Genomic DNA, 23,475 nt, shown 5'->3' on the forward strand with positions numbered 1-23,475 from the left:
TTCCACTGGACTCAGGGGGGGCCTGTTATGGCGTGGCTGAGGTGTTGTCCAAGACCCTGCAGGAGAAAGATGAATATCTTGTGCAAAACCACATGCTTCTTTCTCATCTTCATACCTCCCTGCTTCTTCTACACAAAGCTTTACTTTAGCATGTTTATTTGAAAATATATTTATTACAACTAATGCTTTGACAGATCTAAAGATTCTACAACCTAAACATTTGTGGTTAATCTAAAATTTAACGCATTTATGTAAGAATTAAGCCTGTTCAATGCTCCTGTAATAAACATAAACAGATGTCGTGACGTGGTTAAATTGTTTTTAACCTCAAGGTTGCACAAGGGCATTTTTTTAATCCAAAGCTGGATGAAATCACATTCGTCCCTTGTTGAAGCATATGATAAGTCATTTTTACACCATTTGTCTTTTAAGTGGAATTTTGTAAATAGGAATTGTTATTCTAATCCTATCAATAAAATGAATAGCCACTTGAGTAATGATAAAACATGGTGGTTCTAAACAAGGGCAAATTTTTGTTTTTCCCCCCTCGTTTTAAATGTGCGCTTTCAGTTTCTCCAATGACACTCTTTCTATAGCTAAACTACCACAATAATGTGCAAGATGAGATTTTTTAGTTTACATAAATGGAAAATGGAAAATCTTAAAATGTTTATATGTTATTGATGAAATAATTAAAAAATAAATGAATGAATGAATGAATGAAGGAAGGGGGGCACGGTGGCTTAGTGGTTAGCACGTTCACCTCCAGGGTTCGATTCCCGCCTCCTCCTTGTGTGTGTGGAGTTTGCATGTTCTCCCCGTGCCTCGGGGGTTTCCTCCGGGTACTCCGGTTTCCTCCCCCGGTCCAAAGACATGCATGGTAGGTTGATTGGCATCTCTGGAAAATTGTCCGTAGTGTGTGATTGCGTGAGTGAATGAGAGTGTGTGTGTGCCCTGCGATGGGTTGGCACTCCGTCCAGGGTGTATCCTGCCTTGATGCCCGATGACGCCTGAGATAGGCACAGGCTCCCCGTGACCCGAGGTAGTTCGGATAAGCGGTAGAAGATGAATGAGTGAATGAATGAATGAATGAGTGAATGAGTGAATGAATGAATGAATGAATGAATGAATGCTTGTCAGGGATGTGGTTTTATAGTGGTTAAGGCATTAGACTACTGATAGGAAGGTCATGAGGGTGTCACTCTGGATAAGGGTGTCTGCTAAATTCCGGAAATGAAATGAATAAATAAATTTGTCTAGCTGCATCATTTGGCCAAACCAAACCAAACCAAACCAAAGAGTGCCATCTCCTGGTTAAGCACTGATAACACATCAAAACACTATTCATAAATCAATTTCGAAAGCAGTCACACTGGGGAAACTGGGACATGCAAAACATTTCATTGAACATTATAATTCAGAAGAAAAAAAATTTAACCTTTAAATAACTTTACCGTACAAACCGAAAATGTTATAGAGAACGTTCCCCTAACATTCTGTCAACCTTTAAATGATTAAAGACCCACAAGAACTATGCACCGTCCTTGGATAAAGAGCTATGGCTGCAAACAAACTACTAAATACAAACACATTTACATATATCTAATATTATTCTTGTATTATATTAATCTTTGTATTAACTTTTTGTTTTCATCTGCAATTTACATGTATATACTGTTATAGTTGTTAAGTTTCATGTGATAATTGTACAGCTGTGGTCTACACCACTGGATGGACGAATAGCTACACGAGCTAACAGTCATCTCCTGGGAAATCTTTCCACTACATTTTGGAGTGTGGTTGTGAGGATTTGTGTTCATTCAGGAGTCCTGAGAACATTAGTGGAGTCCTGGAGTTCATTCAGTGTTCCAGTTCATCCCAAATGTATATGAAGAAGCAATTGTTATTTAGTTATTAAAGTGACAGTCTGCAAGTTTCCCCACTGAATAAAACTAAAAGAATTACAGACCCTGAAACCTATTGTGAAAACAACCAACAGTAGAACATTGTTTTTTTCCCTGTGTTTCATTGTTTCTTGATTACTACTGTATTGATTGTTGTACCATTAGCCAGGTATATTGGAATTGCAACCAAGGCATGTTAAGTGTTTATGTTAAGTGTTCTGCTCAACTGGCAATGGCTTACTGCAATGCTTTATTTACTGCAAGCATCACAGTAGCTAACATTGCCTCCTGAAATATTTCAGTTGTGTAATTCATGTTGAAGATACTTCAAGTGAGGTGTAGGAACACAATTAGTACCATTATTCCTGTATATTACAGGCTCAGTTAGAATTAGCAACAGTGCTTTTATTTTCAAGTCTTTAGCCCTGTCTTTGTTTTATGTAGCACCATGATACTGGAGAAACGTTGTCTCATTTCACTATGTACTGCAACAGCTATATATGGTTGAAATGACAATAAAAGCTTCTTGACTTGACTTGATTTTTATCCATCCATTTTCTACCGCTTATCCAGGGCCGGGTCGGGGGCAGCAGTCTAAGCAGGGACGCCCAGACTTCCCTCTCCCCAGACACTTCCTCCAGCTCTTCCGGGGGAATACCAAGGCGTTCCCAGGCCAGCCGAGAGACATAGTCCCTTCAGCGTGTCCTAGGTCTTCCCCGGGTCCTCCTCCCGTTTGGGCATGCCCGGAACACCTCCTCAGGGAGGCGTCCAGGAGGCATCCGGAACAGATGCCCGAGCCACCTCAGCTGACTCCTCTCGATGTCGAGGAACAGCGGCTCTACTCTGAGCTCCTCCCGAGTGACCGAGCTCCTCACCCTAGCTTTTATTTTTATTTTCTGGAAATAGTAATACTTTATTACAAGATGCAACATTAAAATAATTAAAAAATATTTACCAGAAAAGCAGTGTAGACTAATGTTCTTATTTATCTACTTAACTAATGGGGTAGCTCCAACACAGAGAAATACTCAAGCTTCTGTTTAATTATTATTAGAACATGGAATTTTGGTGTTGGTTATAATGCTCAATTTTGACTTTCAGAAAAAATGACAGCGAGGTCTTTAATTCCTGTGCTGGGGTCTGCTGAACGTATAGGACCTGAAAAGGTCATAACACAATGCAGAGGGGGCTTGTGACTATATTTCACCATAACTGCCAGTGATTGTGGGATTCACCTCAGGACCTTGTTTAATATATACACACGACCTTAACCAGAAGACATACAATTTGTATTAATAAAAAGTACCTTTCTGCTTAAGACATTAGACTATGTTACCTTGAAGATGTTACCTAGCTGAAGATCGAGTTGAGGAAAGAAGATTTAGATCAAATTATTCCTTTAATAACGGCAACTAATAAATACATTCCTTAAGACAGGACATTAATCTCCCCGACACTGCATGGTCTGTTTGGGTTACTTCCAGCAGTTGGATCTATTCATGAGTCACAGAAATTAAACAGCCCTATAGACTAGGCACCCAAGTGTGATTTCCGTGTTCTCACTTTTCAAGCAAAGACTTGTATCAGGCTTTAATATTTCACTTTTTATTACAACATAATTTAAACTCACATTCACTGAACCTTTCAGACGCTGCAGTGACGATGTAGTGCTTCAGTCTCATGTATTTTACTGTAGGACTGAGAGGCAGAGCACAAACAGGCATCAACAGGCATCAGCTGTTGTTCTGGTGAAGTCCACACACTCCATTTTACAGTCTCAAACATATACACACTGGAGTTTTTTTGCACAGCTGAAGATTAAGTCCTGTGTGTCCTAGAGCCAGGCAGGGTCAGAGAGGATGAAGAACACGGTGGATATGACATGACATCTTCACTTGCCAATCCTCTGCACAACCCAGTCTTGTTGGCATAGTGGACATCGATTGTTCTGCTTCACCCACAGAGACATGCAGCAGTTATGGAAGGAGTGGTTGCACTCTCCCCATACAACTGAGAAAGGTAGGGAGAGATTAATCAACACATCACATACATGCCGTGCTTAGCCAGAAAATGTAACCAAGAACACTTATTTTTATTGTCTGTACAGAAACAAATGAGCTTGGTTGTGAAGTGTAAATGCTCACAAACAGTTTTTAAGGTCCCTCATAAGAAATGGTCGTTAGAATCTAGCTTGAATTAATAAGGATATTATTTCTGTTCATTACTCATTTATGCTTTGTAACTGCCACTACCATGTGTAGACCTACAAGATTTAGAGGATAGAGATGCAGGACACAATGACAGGCATAAAAACATACTACAGTCAGTAAGTAACACAGATATATCCAGTGTCAGCCTATGCCATGTAATGCGCTATAACAGGTAATGTTACATCAAGCCACAATAATTTTATAAATTGAATTTATAAAATAAAATCAATGCAGAATATGGGAACTGTACATTAATAAGGACTTGTGGACAATGGTGTCATGCACCATTTCTAGGCTTGATTGACAACATTTTTACTTATGTTATGCTACTCTAGTTAACTCAAGCTGACTGGATGCCATTTGCAGTTTCCAAGTGTGTATTGATTTAAAAACTATGGTGTGCTGAAACTGAATTCCTTACCAACACAGTCCTCCTGTTTGTTTTCTGCCTGACATCTTAAACAGGCATCTGCAAGATTAACAAACAAACAAAACTCAGTGGTCACTTTATTAGGTACTATTTAGCCTAATTTAAGGTAGACAAATGCAGACGATAACTCATTCATCATCATGACCTAGGGGAGACCATAAATATTTGGATTGTGGATCATTCTGATTGCTGACAAGGCAAGTCTGGTGTGTTGATTTTGGCATGACTGGTCACCTTAAAAGTTACTGTGAGGAAAGTCCAACAACCAAAAGCAGGAGCAAACATAGCACCACACACACACCCATTCAAACACCAATAGATGACAGTGTTGTGCTGAAAATGATCCAACCCATTCGAACACAACATCAGCTTTTCCACTTGCAAATTGGTCCTTTATAAATATATGGAAAATATTCTAAAAGTATGCTTAAAAGAAATTGTTTCTTTTTCCAGCATTAGCTGGCGTTTCCAAATGACTTTAATAACTTTTTTTTGGAAACACAAGACAAATACAGACGCATGAGCCAGAAGCTCGAAACCTGCTGTGTTCTCCACTAACATGCAGCAGACCACCATCTGTACTTCATCCTTTTAACCGACAGATGCCGTTAGCATACACTGTGCTGAAAATTAATGAACCTTCAAAACAGCTGCCAAAAATTATGCTTTCACCATTACTAATACCGTCAAAGCACACCTATGTGATCAATGTACCTAATTAACTTATAATTAAGTTTATTAATGCCTTTGAGGTAATCATGCCTGAGCAATTCACTGTACTATGGCAATGTAAAGACTATTAAATTATGTGGCGATATCGCGATACACATGGCTGCTGATGCTAGAAGGAAACAAATACAAGCTCAAGAATAAAGTTGCAAATTTTATGACTTTGATGCAAGATTTCTTGAACTCATTTATTGTAGGATTATTTAAAGCAAAAAAGGACCTAGTGAAAAAAATTTAATGGGACTAAATGATGTAGTTAAAAATTGTATAAAGAAGAATGAAGGAAGAAAAGCTGAAATGCAACGAGGAGGAAAATATGAGGTGTTATATAAATGAAATATTTCGTTATATGCGGTGTTGGCATGTCCCAGTAATTGCATACTCTTTTGCTACACTTTTAGGGCCTTTTTACACCTGGTCACTTCATGTGTTTTCTCTGATCCAATAGCTATCTGATTTGTTAAAACTGTTCCATTTACATTAGGCCACATAAATGCATACTGGCGAATCTGATATCAATCCGATCTTTTTACTCTCGCCCAAAATGCAAATATATTTGACCTCATTTCCAGGGTAATTGAAATGGAACACGTTTTGGTGTATGCGGATTTCAGAATGCAATCAAAAAGAAGACTAAAAAACTTTTTACAACGGTTAAGCTACAAAAAACAGTGTTTACTGTTTGCTGCATTTTCGCTGGCAGCAGCAGTGCATTTTAAGACCCAACAAGACACCTGGGTGAAAGATCACTTGCGAGTGGGAGGAGTACAGAGCTGACGTATGTGGCTTGAACAAACACCTGTCCACCTGTCCAGTTTCATCTAAAATGCGTCCCAGACCACCTCCTGAAGTGATCTGAATGATCGGATTTATATCCGTCTCAAAAACGTTTCGGAGGGCATTTAGCTTAGTATAGCTATCCGATCACAGAAAACGCATAAAGTGACCAGGTGTAAAAAGCCCCTTACTCACAAAAAGAGTACAAACTTTTTGTGCATTGTATGATTTGACAAACTGGGTTGTAAGCTGTGACTTTTTTTTTTTAACAACCTCAAAATTATTCTGTAAATAATTTAGAAATAATAAAAGGTCGTGATGCCATAAAAGTACTGTCCTGCTATAACTGAAGCTATTTTTGTTTGCCATTTTGAAACTTATATTATTCTATTGTTAATATACAAATGATATTAACGATTGAATGACTATACAAAATAGTCCATGACGTCATCTGGTGATTTTCTAAGCATGTATAGAACTTCTCCCTGAAAAGAATTGCCATCACTGGATCATACATTTCCATAAATGATTAAGGATCATAAAAAACATCTTTCTATGAATGATTACAGCACATATTAAAGCTTACAAAAGATTACAATGAATCAAGTAAAACGATTCGGTACATCTTATGTGAAAACGATTCGGTACATCTTATGTGAAAACGATTCGGTACATCTTATGTGAAAACGATTCGGTACATCTTATGTGAAAACGATTCGGTACATCTTATGTGAAAACGATTCGGTACATCTTATGTGAAAACGATTCGGTACATCTTATGTGAAAACGATTCGGTACATCTTATGTGAAAACGATTCGGTACATCTTATGTGAAAACGATTCGGTACATCTTATGTGAAAACGATTCGGTACATCTTATGTGAAAACGATTCGGTACATCTTATGTGAAAACGATTCGGTACATCTTATGTGAAAACGATTCGGTACATCTTATGTGAAAACGATTCGGTACATCTTATGTGAAAACGATTCGGTACATCTTATGTGAAAACGATTCGGTACATCTTATGTGAAAACGATTCGGTACATCTTATGTGAAAACGATTCGGTACATCTTATGTGAAAACGATTCGGTACATCTTATGTGAAAACGATTCGGTACATCTTATATCTGTGTTGCACATTAAAGTCCAAACACGAACACCTGACAGTTTTCTTTGTGTCTTTTACTTCTGCATTCATTAGAAGACGTAAGAACAGTAATAATCTGTAAGCAAAGCAGCTACCTAACTGAGCTAGTCGGCTAACTAGCTGTCTGTAGTGACAAACGGTTAAATAGCCAGTTAGCTCCTAGTGTTAGCACCTAGTGTTAGCAACACTTACCCATTACTTGCACCCTACAAATGGCGCAAGTATCACACTCGACATCCCAGCTCCACATTGCCACCGCATTCCACTTCTTAAGAGAAAACATTTTATCTCCCCCCGACTTGGATGAAGACGATAAACCGCTATGCGTGTGCACTAAACCCGGCTCATCGCCGTCATCCATCTCCGCCATGGCACCAGAGCAACATTTACAAAATGGCCGCCGTGTTATTAAGTTTTACAAGAATTTCAACGAATCCCGCCTTCTGCGCTACGATTGGCTACATACTCCAAAATGGCCAATCAACGGGCTGTATGCAAATATAACCCTCGAAAAGGGGCGGGTCATTCTGACATGCCGTTCGATTACGTATAAAATAAATTGTGGCAGGAGCAACGACTATATAATAGTGAAGCCCAAACTGTCTATGAGGACCTCTAGCGATTGGCTGAAGTACAACTGTAACCACGCCCATTCCCATGTTAGTCAATGAGAAATTTAGAAAAGTTTTTATTTTTTATTTTAATTAAAAAAAAAATGTCATTTTTAGTTTTTAATTTTAATTTTTAGTTTTTTATTTAAATTTTTAGTTTTCTATTTAAATGTTTAGTTTTCTATCGTTTTTCACATGATCGGTTTCACGATAAATCTATTTTATAGAAGTTTTATAGAATTAGGTGATAAAACTAAAGGGTGTGATAAAGGTGATTGAAGTTTGACATGACGTGTGATTTTATAACTGAGATTCAGTGTCTTCGGTATGTTTTCCACAACCATATGTAAAAAGTAAACAAGTGGTATATAGTGAAAGCTATATTATCTATTATCATTTGGATCTACAGTACAGGCCTATCCACATATAGCTGTGCACTGTGAAGCCTTGTCCCATTCCTTCTCTTTGTTACTTAATAAGAATTTACAGAATAACAAGAAGGGGGTTGCAGCATTGATTAATCTGATTTAGATAATGGGTCCCCAGTGGGGAACTAGATGGTTATTACAGGACCTTGGTATCAGCTGCATGTGATCCAGCCTCCCAAAAACATAACCAGTGATTAACTTTTTATCTACAGCTCTCCAAGTATTTACCTAATAAAGACATTGAATACGTTATCGGTTCGGAACGACACATTGAGTATACACAGGAAAACGTTTGTTGCTAGCAAGGCAAACCTGAGAGATGAACAATCTGCATGATTATGAAGAAACCCAAGGGAACAAAGCTCAAAAATTCAATTTTCGGTTAATACGTCTCCCTTTATAAGACAATGTTTTAAAACATTCTTTATGTCTACAAGATCATATGTTTAGAAATAGGATTAATAATCTTATATTTGCTTTAAAGCATTCAAATAGACATTAAATGAATTTGCAAATATTCAAGATATTTTTGCTTACTTAGATATATTTCTTTTGCAGTTCACTGTTGTTTAAGTGATATGTTTGTAATCAACAAAGTAATCAAAGAAAGTAAAAACATTACAGTGGTCCTACATAATGGATTAGGTCCTTGTGGTTTTGTGTCCACTGTGACCCTGGTTACTAAATGAATCTTTCAGGACTAAATCATGAATTTTTCAATGATGTTTAGGAATAGTATTGTTACCTGATGATCACTCCAACTCTGTGAACATGCCCTATGCGTGGATATCAACCCCAGGGCATCATCTGCAATGTGTCTGTTTATAAATGATTATATGCTTCAGAGTTAGATATGACTGATAAAATATGTCGTTTGGAGGGCACCAGCTGTTCCTCTGATTTGTGGTCTTAATTGTAATTTCCCTGATAGCCTGGGTGAAAGAGGTCTGCAATTATTTTGCTTATTTATCGAGTCCTGAAGTCATACAGATGGCGGAGGTTGGGAAGGTTACAGACTATAATTCTCTCTGCAGTCTCCATCAGACTGTGACGAAAGAAGTGAGAAGGGACTCAATAATATATAAGTGTAGCGCTGGACCAACATTGACTGAGGTGAACTGTACACGTTTAATCACCTCCAATGAGGCAAATCTGAAGGGTCTAAGCTGTTTGAGTAAGGGAACTGAGGGCAGATTGCTAGGGGAGGTCCAGGGTGATTACGGGACATGCAAACAGTGTTGACAGGTGAGCTCTGTATAATTATTTGGGGGGTATGTGAGGGTTTCTTCTAAAGTTCACATTCAGATGAACACATTCAGCTTTAAGTTCCAAATGCTTCCAAATTTTGTAAGGACACTAGCTGTTTACCAACTTGTTTCCATATACCTAAAACACTGAGTGCATGCATAAGGTTTGAATGCACTGTGGATGAACTTTATGTAACATAAATTAATTTCATCTGCCAAGGAGCCAATTGGAGACGTTAAAATGTTGTAATAATATAAAATCCTGTATTAAACATGAAAAACCCAATAAACTGCACTATACATTATACATTATTACAAACTGGTGAGCAAGATATTTTCTTTTAAATTTGTCAAGCATGTTGGATACCACTGTATTTTTTGATAGTTCTGTTTAAGCAATCCACTGACAAACCACTCCATATTGCTAAATGAAATTGCAGCACACCAAGAGATCTTTCTATACCAGGTCCAACCAAAAGTCGATTACAATACTGACAGTTGAACAAATTGTTCATGTTTGATGGTTCATAGTTCAAATACCACCATAGCTAAAGGAAAACAATCCATAATCATGAAGATAGAACCACATGAAATCTGTGGGGTGTTGCATGTTCTCCCTGTATTCGTATAGATTTCTTACAGGTTCTTAGGTTGTGTCTCAGTGACTATGACTATGCTAAATATTCTAGGAGTGAATGAGTATGCAAATGTGAGTGTGCATGGTACCCTGTGATGCACCTGGGTCCCAACTTTTGCTCCCAGAATGGGTACTGAATTCACCATAAACCTGACAGGGACATGAATGATTAACTGATTTGTCTACAAACGCATTCTTGAATTTACAATGAACACAAAGAACACAGTACTATATATATTAAAAAAAGACGCTTAGGAAAGAGTTTAAGATACATTTTTTTTGCGTTTCATTCATGCACAAGAAGCACGCGCTCCTGAGCATCCCTCAGCGTGTGTGATGTTAATGCGTGGAGTCCGGGCATCCGGCCAGCTTCAAGGATGCGGGTGTTAAATGTCTCTCTTCCATCCACTGGCAGGGCAAATGGTCTCGTTCGCATCGGTTTTAATATGAAAGGCACGAAGTAAGACAACCTTAAATGAAGCACATGGACTGTTCTACCGCGGATTGTCTGCTCTGCAAGGTCTTTAAGTCATGAGGAGACCGATGTGCTTTGAGGGCTTACCTCCAGAACAAAGTTCAGCCCGGAAACCCAGTGTAGACCACGGAACAACGAAAGAACCATGTGAGGACAGACACGCAATTTTTCGACAACGATCTACTTACCTAAGGTGAGTTCCATCCGCTCTCAGTCAATCCGTTTTGTCTTATATATATACAGTAAAATGTGTTCATCTTCAAAACCCTGTTAGTGCCAGGAAGCAACACCACGCCAATGCATGCACAACATTCAATAATACATGAACAGGATATTAAATAAGCGGCGCCATTTATGAACTTTATATATATATTTTATTTTATTTAATAGTTTAATAGTTAATAGTATTTAATCTCATTCCATCGCACTATTACAAGTATCGATTTCAACAAGGAAGTTTTATTGAATATATATACCAGGACCCGGTAATTTTACGGAATGTCACTTAATCTGCAAAGCACAAAGTGGAACACATGTAGCCAACATTACGCGCAATGCGCACGAGTTACGCGCAAAGGACAGAACACAAAAATGCAGTCAATTTTACAGTATTTACTTTAAGTCGAATTACTGACGTATGATTTTACAGGATTGTACTGTAAAGGATTGTGCAATTAGAACAGTGCATTGATTTACAGTGAAATTCCTAAATTGTACAATTCATAATGCATCTTAACGCATTATTCTCCTTGTGTCGACGTCAGTAAAGTATTGGATCGTTTTACTAAAAGAAAACACAGAAATTCATCTGGGTGATTTAGTGGTGGAAGGGGTTTAATCAGTGCAACATGTTTGAGCTAGTTGTGGTGTCTTAGTGATTAAGCTTAGATAAATCCCAGCAGCACCAACCTGATATGGTTGTTCATTTGCTTCCTTGAGCAAGACCTCTAACCTTTGTTCATTTGCATCGTTTCCACTATATATATATATATATTTATATATATATATATATATATATATATATATATATATATATATATATATATATATATAGCCAACCATGCTGTCAGTATATAACTGTAAATGTTTTACAGTGAACAAGACTAATTTAAACACAATGTCTGTATAAACTTAAACTCCTCAAAAAATGGTAAATGCTCTTGAAGAATAAAAGATTCTTTGGATATATAAGAGATTTGTACTTTAGTTTCTACTTGCAGATAATAGGATTATAAGAATGTGCATTTTAGCCAATTTTTATACATTTAAGGACAAAAATACAATAAACTGATTTAAAAGAAAAACAGCATTAATTCATACAAAAGGGTTAACTGGTTACTTGGATAGTTAATAGTTCCTAGATTACAGAAGAGGTTGTCTGATAAGGAACCAATGTTGTAGGGTTCCGCATCAAACCTGTATGTTTTCCCAAGAAATCTAGAATCATTTTTTTAAATCTTAAATATGGATATGGCTGTTTCACATGATAAAATCTTACCTTTAAGCCAACTAGTGTTGGCCTATAAATGTATCTACAAAATGGTGATACATAATGTGGATTTTGTTTAGGGCTTCAATTATAAGCATTTTTTTAATCAAATACTTGTCACTGAAGTGGTACACTAATTTGCATACTCGGTGATAAAAACGTAATTGTAGCAAAACCTCATTAAGGTACAGAATTGCCTTGGTGAACAAAACTTCACCCATACCGAATGCTTTTTCTGACAGTGTACAAGCTATAAAGCTGATGATCATTGATTATAGAAATGAAAATCAATTAAAGGGCCTTGGACCTAGGGCTAACTGCTTTGTTAGCTGGGTGCAAGGGAATCAATAGTATAGAATGTGTTATGTCTGCCAGGCAAGTGTGTGTGTGTGTGTGTGCGTGTGTGTGTGTGTGGGTGTGCGTGTGTGTGAGAGAGAGAGTTTATTACACATTGAAAAATTAGCTGATTTCACATCTCATTTCCTTCAATTTATTTATACATAAGTATAACATGGGAAAGTTATAAGCTCGATTTCATCAACATTCTCATCATTTCATAGATTGCATTATTGGGAGAACTAGCTAGTGAACCCACAGATTTCACATGACAGCATGGTTTAAAATAGAAACACGAACATCCTTTATGGTTATGTAGCTTCATTTCTAAGGCAAAGCAAACAAACAAACAAACAAAAACTCTCTATATTAATTCTTTGATTTTGTGTTAAACGTTTTTGTGTCATTCAATAACAAGAACTTGTTTCACATTTGAGAATCACATTTGAGTACAAACACACTAATATTCACAGTTTCACAATCTCTATCCAAATGGAATGTACCACCGTCTCACTATGTCAAACCGCATATTCATAAATCATCTAATTTACATGGCAGTCTAAAATCTCTGTGTACTTTTCCAAAACTATTAAACAAAAAATGTTATCATGCTTTAAAATCAAAATGCTTTGACATTTCCTTTCTCAAGAAGAGAAGCGATATTTACAACATGATTACTAATTAAAGGTGGGTGTGCCAAGATGCACAGTTCATATTGAATGTTTATCGAATTAAACACCCACAGAGAATACTGCTGGGACAGAGCTACAGCAAACGACAAGCTTTTACGCCATCAGTTGGACCCAACTTTTTTGTTATTAATTGGACTCAGGGCAGTTTATGAGCTGTGACTCAGACAGCAGAAGCCTTTTCATTCTGCACCATTAGTCTCTGAAATCTGTGGACACTGAGTCAGAGTCCCTCGCCATGCTGTCTCTCCTGTGGCATTCTTGGTGTACATGCCTCTGCCAAGAGGAGAAAAGTTCTAAAAAAGAGTGCACTTTAGTATTCATTTCATTATCATATTTTTTATTTTACAGAAACACAGTAATCAAACCAGATTTAACCAAAGAGTGAATGCTTCCATGAGCTGATCATTTTGATTAAAGAGGTGAAAGACAGTCTTAGTGCAAATTTGTTAAAAGTAACTAAATTGAGGCATATTAGAAGCACTTGACATTTTGTAATGTGGACAAATCATTGCAGTCATTAATTGGCTCAAGTGACAGTCATATTTGCCTTGATTAAAACAAAGCACCTCGGTTTCGTTTAATTGTTTTTCCCACTTATAGGAGAACCAATGCTGACAGAAAAATTACCCAGAGCCAGATGTTGGCAAAGAGTCGTCGCTTGGCCATGCGCCGTCCGGCATATATGTTTGGCGCTCACTGCAACAGCCTATCGCTGGCTGAAGAATTATTTCTTGAGGCAGCTGAGTACGGAAACATTCCTGTTGTCCGTAAGATGCTGGAAGAACTTCCTGAACTTAATATCAACTGTGTGGACTATATGGGGCAGAATGCGCTACAGTTGGCAGTGGCCAATGAGCACTTGGAGGTGACAGAGCTACTGTTGAAGAAGGACAACCTTGCCAGGATAGGTGATGCTCTGCTTCTGGCCATCAGCAAAGGTTACATCCGAATTGTGGAAGCCATATTGGCTCACCAAGCCTTTGCAGACACATCAAAGCTAACCAACAGCACCCTGCAAGCTGAAACAAATGATGATTTCTTCGCCTATGATGATGACGGAATGCGTTTTTCACAAGACATTACACCCATCATCCTGGCCTCTCACTGCCATGAGTATGAAATTGTACACATCCTGTTACTGAAGGGAGCTCGCATTGAGCGGCCACATGACTACTTCTGCAAATGTAACACCTGTGTCTACCACCAGAGGCACGACTCTTTCAGTCACTCTCGTTCCCGTATCAATGCCTACAAGGGTCTGGCCAGCCCAGCCTACCTCTCGCTCTCCAGTGAAGACCCTGTACTGACTGCGCTGGAGCTTAGCAACGAGCTGGCTGTACTGGCCAATGTAGAGAAAGAGTTCAAGGTAAGGGCCTTCTATGCTTGTAGCAGATCTAGGGTACTGTAGGGATTCAGCAAATCAAGTCAATACCCAGGCCTCAGTGATTATTGATGAGAACTAGTCTTAATAATATAATAGGGCTGACCTTCTAGAAACCTAGAAGGCAGTACGTCCGTTCGAGATTCTTGTTAGCGCTATATCTTAAGAATGGGTTAAAAGTTTAAGGACATTTTTACTTTCACTGCATGCTCAAATGTCAGAATTTTGTTGTTCAATAGCTTCCTTCCTGTTTAAAGTATATTTTCTCACTGATTCTGTTGCCATTGACTTCAACAATTTATTATTATTATTAAGAGATATAATGTAATTAATTTCCAATTACATTAACCATTCCTGGTGTAGAGTGTAATGTTGCTGCTTTGCAGTTCTGGGTTTCCTGGTTCCCCATTTCTCCTCCAGTTTCCTTCAGACTGCCAAAACAGTAGGTGAATGAAAGACAGGTGTATTGGCTATACTAAATTGTCCATAGATTTGTACCAGTGTGTGAATTCAATTCAAGGTTTTTCAATTATTTGTCTTCCTGCTTCATGCCCAGATTTTTGGGACAGACTCTAAATCCACCAAGACCCTGCTTAAGATAAAATTATAAATGAAGTTAAACAAATAGTATTTTTTTTTCAATAGAATCTCTATATGACTCCTTATGTGAGTTATTTAGTGTATGGGGTTATGGAGGAGGAACTGTACACAATAAATGCTCTAGTAATGGTGAAATCGTGTGAGGGGCAGAGTGGGAATTGATGTGAATATACACCATTGTACTTTGACGTTGTACAGTCTTTAATGTTAAACACATATATAAGCAAAGCAGAATTAAAGTTATTAAATGCAATTTTTCTTTTTCTCTCTTTTCAGAGAGAAATCACCACTCTGATTTCTTTAAGGTTTCTAATATATGGTATCATGTCATGTGGTTAATCATATGTATTACAGCTCAAAGCCCATGCTGTGAACCATCATGAGTAAAACATGATGCCATTTCCAAATGCGCTCTAGTTCTTCACAAGGCCCATTTTATTTAGGCACTATGTGTGAAAAGACAAAATGGAACTGCTATGTTAATAAGCTGCTCATAGAGCTGCACATTTGTTCAAAGTATGTTTTAGGCATGTGAAAATACAATGATGTTACAGTTATCAATGTACTGATTTTCGTTTCTAGAATGATTATAAAAAGTTGTCTATGCAATGCAAAGACTTCGTGGTCGGACTTTTGGACTTATGCCGGAACACAGAAGAGGTGGGAGCCATCTTGAATGGAGACACAGAGTTAAACAGCAACGACAAAACAGGCAGACCGAGCCTTATTCGTCTAAAACTGGCCATCAAATATGAGCTCAAAAAGGTGAAATCTCTGAAACATGTTTTTATTTTTGCACAGCCTTTTAAAAAAGGTCTTAATTGGATTTGATTTAATAAGATCCATCAGTTCTGCAGCTGACATGGATAAAATAAACTCCTTGCCTCTTACATTGTTTAATGTTTCAATTCCTCCCACACAGTTTGTAGCTCATCCAAACTGTCAGCAGCAGCTCCTCTCCATTTGGTATGAAAATCTGTCTGGGCTCCGGCAGCAGACTACCGCTGTGAAGTTGCTGGTGGTGTTTGGGGTGGCCGTTGGACTGCCAATCCTGGCTCTGTTGTACTGGATAGCACCCTCAAGCAAGGTCGGCCTGCAGTAGACAAGACCTTTGCTAAGCCTTAGATTTTGACAGAGGAACAGCTATACTGTAAATGCCACATTAGGATGTAAAAGAACGTTCCAGCACCTATTAAACCAACAATCTGACTAAAAGATCTGTAGATTATTACAGACTGTAATGTCAACTCATTTCTACTGAAAACAAAAAAGAAATCCACTTCTAAAAGAAAAATAAATACTAATATTAATACTAAATACTAATAAAGGCCAATACGTTTTTATTATGAATAGATAGAAACATACTTATTTTTCTGAATAGAAATTTTGTTTAAAAAGGTTTAGAGTAAGGTCTGTAATATAATAATTATTTCACAAATATGCTTTATCAATCAAGCAGCTGAAATACAACATTTGAATATTTTAATGAATATTATGCAAGACTGATTTTAAACAAATTACTCTTTTCTATGTATTTATTTGATTTGCAGTTAGGGAAGATCATTCGTGGTCCTTTCCTGAAATTTGTGGCCCATGCAGCTTCATTCACCATCTTCCTTGGTCTCCTGGTTATGAATGCAGCAGATCGGTTTGATGGAACGACTCTTCTTCCAAACATGACCATACATGACCATCCTACACAGCTGTTCCGCATGAAAACTACCCCTTTCACCTGGATGGAGATGCTGATCATTTCCTGGGTCATAGGTTTGATTTGTTCTTTTAATTTTCCCAGGGTGCAGGAATAGTCATGAGTGTTGCAATCCACAGTGTTACAGCAGATCTGATGAAACACAACAAACATCACTTATTTCTGTAACTGGAAATTATTTTTTTAAATGAGATAATAATATTAAAATAGACTGGATCCTGAGATCAAATAATTGACTATGCACAGTGTCACATGTCGCTTTCCTCTTTTTTCTCTGTTTTTACCACTCAAAAGCATCTACAGTGCATTGCTCCTTGCTATGAAAGTGTAAGTGCATAGTGCCCAGATATGGACCATCCCATCCAGTGTGTATTCCTGCTTCACACCCAGTGCTCACTGGACCCACCACTACCGGGACCAGAATAAAGCATTTTACTGAAGATTTAATTAATATAAACCTTTTAAAATGTCGTAAAAACATTAAAGAACGCTTCTTTGCAAAGCAATGTTAGCAATACTAGATTCATTTTAATGAATTTTTATTTCACAGACATGCAGGATACAGTACTGTCATTGCTTTTGCTAAAACGCATTTTTCTTTGAACTTGAACTCAAATGATTCTCCAACACTTGAAATTCACTTAACCACACATTCTGTTCACAAAGACTACCTACCTCACCAGCCTACCTTCATCTACTCCTCTATAACATTTCTGTCCAGAGTCACAGGTCACTTTCCACACACTGTTGCACTTACATAACTCAAGAACATTTGCTATTTGATGTTGGTTATATCAACAACCCACATTAGAAGCCTGGCTTAAAAGTACCCCTTATTAAATAAAGTAAGGACAACAGTGGACCATAAGTTTTTCCATTTTTTTCTATTAGAGGTCTGTGAATTACAGTAGTGCCTCTCATACTTCTAAAAAGCATGAGAAGATTTAGAGTCTATTATGCAGTATTGCTTTGTGATGATTAAATCGTTCACTTTCTTCATAATCGCATATGATGAATAGACTTTTTTGTGACAGAGCTCTTTAAATTTACTATCTCTGCTTTTTTCCTAGCTTCATTGATCACATATCGTTTGAATTAAATGTGTCTTGTTCATCCATTTTAAAGGAATGATTTGGGCTGAATGCAAGGAGATCTGGTCTCAAGGCCCTCGGGAATATCTGTTGGAACCCTGGAATCTGTTGGACTTTGGGATGCTGGCAATCTTTGTATCGTCATTCATAGCAAGATTCATGGCTTTCTGGCATGCGTACGCTGCACAGAGTTATGTCGATGAGCACTACACCAACCTCACTAACGTAACATTGCCTTACGAGATTGAGTATTATCGCTTAGGTAAGTTTGTCTAGAAAATGGTGATTGGGTCAGAGGAGGAAGTGAGGAACTAAAGAACTAAATTGTATATTTTTCTGTATATTGTATATTTTTCTATAGAGTGCTTATGTTAAGGGTTTAAGAAAAAAAATGTTCAAGTATAATATGTACATTTCAATAAACAAAATACTTAGATGTACAGTACTAAAGTTCAGAGGGGTATCTTAATTCGGACATCCTATACTTTCACAGTGATTTCAGTGATTTACAAAGCATCCTGTTTGTTCAGGCCTCCTAGTGGTATAGGTGTTGGCATCTACTGTTTGACTGTCAAAGTCTGGGCATTTCCTGTCTCATTATTTTGGAGCACTTTATAACTGGACAGATGTGTCTCCTCAGGACTTGTTTACAGCCTGCTGGAGCTCTAGATGTAACATGGCCAAGTATTTCAAATCAAATAATCATCTCAAATCAAACAATTTCCCATAAAAATTATGTTCTAACAAGCAATATGGAAACACAGCTAGCAAGTAGAGACAAGTTATATTGAATTTTATTTTGATAAATTTTAAACCATGATCTGTTTTAAAGGAGGCATAGTGATTTTGTGGTTAGCACATTGGCCTTCACCCACAGGATTGGAGGCTGGTATATTGTGTGCTGAGCTTGCATGTTCTTCCCATGCTTCAGGGGGTTCCTCTGGGTACTTAGGTTTCCTCCCATAGTCCAAAGACTTGTGTGGTAGGCTAACTGGCATTTCCAAATTGTCTTTATTTTATGAATGGGTGTATGAGTGTGTGTGATTGTGTTGGTGTGTCTCCAGGGTGTCATCAGCACTTCAGGCTCCCTGTATAGGATAAGTGCTACAGAATATGGATGGGATGGATCTATTTTGAAACATGTCTGTCCTTTAATTTAATGAGTAGTCATTGGTGTGCAGTTCCTACATTTTGCCTACAGTAAGACTTAAATTGAATTAAATTAAAAAATATCTCAATTTTCCTCACTGAACATGCTTGTTAAAGGACTCTTAAGGACAAGCCCCCTCCTAGTAGCTTTTCTTCTGTGCTGTCGTTGTGCCATTGTTAAACTTGTTACTAGTTTATAATGTTAGTACAGAGCATTTTTGTTAATTAAAAAAAATCACAATGTAATGTCACTATATTTTTCTACACTCTACTCTTAGCAAAAATATATTGTATCATTGTCACAGTGATTATAAAAATAAATATTTTATATTAGAAACATGCCTTCTTTTGAAAACATGTAGCTTCTTATTTGCATTTTCCACATTTGCCACTTGTGACATTTTAGCCAGAGACAGCATTTGACTGACCAGACTTGTGTTTTCTTTGTAGCACGCATCTATTGGGTGCCCTCTGACCCCCAGCTGATCTCAGAGGGTCTATATGCCATTGCTGTAGTATTGAGCTTCTCGCGGATCGCCTACATCCTGCCAGCCAATGAGAGCTTTGGCCCGCTGCAGATCTCTCTGGGCAGGACTGTCAAAGACATCTTTAAGTTCATGGTGATCTTTATTATGGTGTTTGTGGCCTTTATGTTCGGCATGTTTAATCTCTACTCCTACTACCTTGGAGCGAAACAAAACAACGCCTTCACAACGTGAGTAGTTTGGGATCTGTTGTGATTTTGATTGGAAACTGCTGTGAACATTTGTTCACATTAAGGATTTAAAAACAACATGCTGAATTAACAATTAGAGCAGGAGGTTGTGTTACTAAAATTCAAAATCAAGGGGGTTTATCAACTAAAGTTTATCAACTTTATCAACTATCGACTCTTTGACTCTTTGACTTTACTATTAGTTGATTACAAAAAGACCATTAGAATCAACCCAATGCATCATCATATTTTATAATTTCACTGTGATCCAATTCAATTTGATTCATTTATTTTTATACTATTCAGATTTTTTTTTACAAATCTGTCTGAAGTAAATGTGCATAGAAACATGAAACAAAGGTAAAAAAAAATAAGATACCAAGCTTTATATAAGCCAAAGTATAAGTGCCACTGTGGTTAAGGTGCTACATTATAGTTATGTACATTATTTCTACAGTATCGAACAATATTTTTAGGAATAAATGTTGATGTAGAATACAATGAGTGAGGCGCTATACTATAGTTATAATAACATAATCCCAATAATGGGTACTCGCTGGGATTTCATTTCAATGTCTTAGGAAGTTTTTCTTTGCCACTGTTGACTTTGGCTCATTAGGGATAAATATAAATTAACATTTTAAAATATTAATTTTATTCATTCAATATTTTTCTATTCCTGTAAAGCTGCTTTGTGACAATGTCCACAGCTACACAAATAAAATTTGAATTGATCTGAAAACTACTTTGCTAAATGTTTTTTAGACGTCCCTCTGAAAATGTCTTGTTTTAGAATGTCACATGGATTATGTTGGCACTAACATTTAAAGACATTCTGCATGTGGGTGTTTGGCAAATTGATTGAATTACAACGAGTGGAATGAAGAGTGTTTATGCAAACTGGCCATGAGAATTTAGTCATACCCTGGACAATCATAAACAATGTACAGTATATGAAAGTATATCAGGTTCTTGGATGAGACTATATCTAATTTATGGGACATTGTAATTCATTTAGAATATTCCAAAAATCCCTCAGATTATTATTTGCAGTTCTAGGGGATGCATATATTTATTGTGGTTCAACTAATTGCAGATTGAGAAAATATACATTTATAGGGCTACAGTTTCTTCTGTTTCCTCATAACTAACTTTCTTGTGTTGTCACTGTGGTTTGAGAGAGATAGACTAACATCAGTTTGTGTTGAATTTTTTTCCCACACTTAAATAACACTTTTTTTTTTTCTTCCAGTGTTGAAGAGAGCTTTAAAACGTTGTTCTGGGCTATTTTTGGACTTTCAGAGGTCAAATCAGTTGTCATTAATAATGGACATAAATTCATAGAAAATATTGGCTATGTCCTTTATGGAGTTTACAATGTTATCATGGTTATCGTCCTCCTCAACATGCTCATCGCTATGATCAACAGCTCCTTTCAGGAAATTGAGGTAATCTAGACAAACAACACACACACACACACACACACACGCACACTTTACATATCCTGCTTATTGTAAGCTTTACATTTCTTGGTTAATGTAATTTTTACAGAATATATCCCTGTTATTGTTCCATTTTTATGATAAGTTCCTAGTTTTGTCTAATTTTTAAAAACCTCAAACTTGTGTATGCATCTGATTAACCTTAAGTTGTTGCTTCGTGTAAAGATTTTGTAATAAGTTTGTAAGAGAGAGAGAGAGAGAGAGAGAGAGAGAGAGAGAGAGAGAGAGAGAGAGAGAGAGAGAGAGATTAAATATATAAGATTAGGTTCTAAAATGAATTGTTAGCATTTTTAAATATTACATGATTCATTCATTCAATATTCTGATAAATTGGTCCATTGTCAAATGCCAATGTTTTGTCCACATCTAAATAATTTCCAAAAGCAGCATATCAGCAACAGTTACTTTCTAGATTTTTATTAATAAAGTCTTCTCTATAAATTATGCGCCTGCAATCACTTTCACTCACACCATGTTTAACATAAAGGTCATTTTTGTAGGCCAAATTTCCTTTATGAGACTCATTTCCTCTGACAGGATGATGCAGATGTGGAGTGGAAGTTTGCTCGAGCTAAGCTGTGGTTCTCCTACTTTGAGGAAGGTGGAACTTTGCCAGTACCTTATAATTTAATTCCCAGCCCCAAGTCTGTGCTCAGCCTGAGTCAAAAAATCAAGAATCTCTTGTTAACACCTCTGCACCGTCACAAGGACAGTCTGAAGGAGGACACAGAGCTCAATGAAGTAAGATGAAATGAAAGAGAATTTGTTTTGTTAAAGTAACATGTACTTAACTGTAATCACGATCAGTTTCTCATTGACCACAGCAACAATCATACATAATCCAGGAAGAAAGAAATACTAGGAAGAATATTTTATCTGAAAAATTTAGTTAAGTAGTTGCACCTTGTGTATATTATATAGATTTTACAGAGATACGTATATTGAAATGCATAATAAAAGACGTATACTGGAAGTCACAGTGTAATTAAAACACTGTAAATTAATTGTAAAACACTGGTAATAGTTATATGAGGCTATTGTACAATAACAAAGTAAGAAAGTCATGAATTTGTGTTGAAATAAACAAAAGATATCTGTTGTTATTTCAGCTGGGTGAACAAAAAGAATCAAATTATGCAGGATCGCCTCAATCGAGTCGTTATCGGGTAAAACGCCGACACCTTTACAACATGCTTAATCACACCTTTTCCCAGTGAATGTGAATATGAGAACTTTATTCAGTGCTATACATTTTATAGTATAAATGCCTTAAGAAAAAAAGAAAAGAAATGCTGATCAAAGTTAGGCCGAATTATTAAAAAATATGTCTAACGTCTAACACTGTTTCTTTCTTCACAATGGAAACAATTAATGCAGGCTGATTTGATTAAAAAAAAAAAAAAAAAAAAAAGAACCCTGAAGTTTATAATTTTACAAATTGGATGAAGATACATTTTAAGATTCTTATTGAGTTCATTCATTCACATTCATTACCAAATTTATCCTTTTTCAGGGTTGTGGAAAGCTAGGAAATGTATGTGGGATTAAATGCCTTAAATAATACATGTTTGATAAACGTGTTTGTTTGACATTTGTCACTGTCTTTCTTTGACATTGAGTGCACAATTTTCCCTGACAGAGGATCATGAAGCGATTAATCAAAAGATATATAATAAAAGCACAGATGGACAAAGAGAGTGATGAGGTAAATGAAGGTACAGTATGTCATTGTTATTTCTGAATACACAAATACACAAATTTGCTTTAGCTTCCTACTCTATCTGAAGAAAAAAAAGGCTTTCTACAGAGCTTTAAGAAATATGATGCCTGCATACTAACTGTGTCTCTCTCACTCTACAGGGGAGCTGAAGGAGATAAAGCAGGATATCTCAAGTTTGCGCTACGAGCTATTGGAGAAGTCTAATGAGACAGAAGAATTGGCAGAGATGATCAGGACACTGGCAGAAACACTCGGCAGGCAGCATAATCATTAGTCTGTCACACACAGAGCTCCTATGTATGTAATGTTGCATATGGCCAGCTGGTTTTAAGGGACTGCTTCAACAGATGCCTTAGAACAACAGTTGTCTGTAGTGGAAGTTATGTTGTCTAAGAACAGTTGTCTGAAGTGGAAATTCTAAGTGAATGGTACATGCTGATAAACAGCCTAATTAAATCTTTGTACGGTGCAGAGAATCATTTCAGCAAA

At 36.9% G+C, this 23,475-nt stretch overlaps 2 protein-coding genes across 2 annotated transcripts; one reads left to right on the forward strand and one right to left on the reverse strand.

Annotated features, from left to right (window-relative positions):
* Nucleotides 1-3,493: 3,493 nt before the first annotated feature.
* On the reverse strand, nt 3,494-7,631 carry rnf7 (ring finger protein 7). Its single transcript, XM_060878274.1, has 3 exons — nt 7,395-7,631; nt 4,536-4,583; nt 3,494-3,914 (listed from the first exon to the last, which is right to left on the reverse strand). Exons 1-3 carry the CDS (start codon nt 7,570-7,572, stop codon nt 3,796-3,798), a joined length of 345 nt encoding a protein of 114 aa, XP_060734257.1. The 5' UTR covers nt 7,573-7,631; the 3' UTR covers nt 3,494-3,795.
* A 2,925-nt stretch (nt 7,632-10,556) lies between these two features.
* trpc6b (transient receptor potential cation channel, subfamily C, member 6b) lies at nt 10,557-23,428 on the forward strand. Its single transcript, XM_060878673.1, has 12 exons — nt 10,557-10,793; nt 13,718-14,483; nt 15,681-15,863; nt 16,021-16,185; nt 16,649-16,865; nt 17,935-18,162; nt 19,500-19,764; nt 21,017-21,212; nt 21,804-22,007; nt 22,376-22,432; nt 22,906-22,981; nt 23,127-23,428. Exons 1-12 carry the CDS (start codon nt 10,657-10,659, stop codon nt 23,258-23,260), a joined length of 2,628 nt encoding a protein of 875 aa, XP_060734656.1. The 5' UTR covers nt 10,557-10,656; the 3' UTR covers nt 23,261-23,428.
* Nucleotides 23,429-23,475: the final 47 nt, after the last annotated feature.

This window comes from Tachysurus vachellii, chromosome 9, assembly GCF_030014155.1.
Source record: "Tachysurus vachellii isolate PV-2020 chromosome 9, HZAU_Pvac_v1, whole genome shotgun sequence".
Taxonomy (NCBI): Eukaryota; Metazoa; Chordata; class Actinopteri; order Siluriformes; family Bagridae; genus Tachysurus; species Tachysurus vachellii.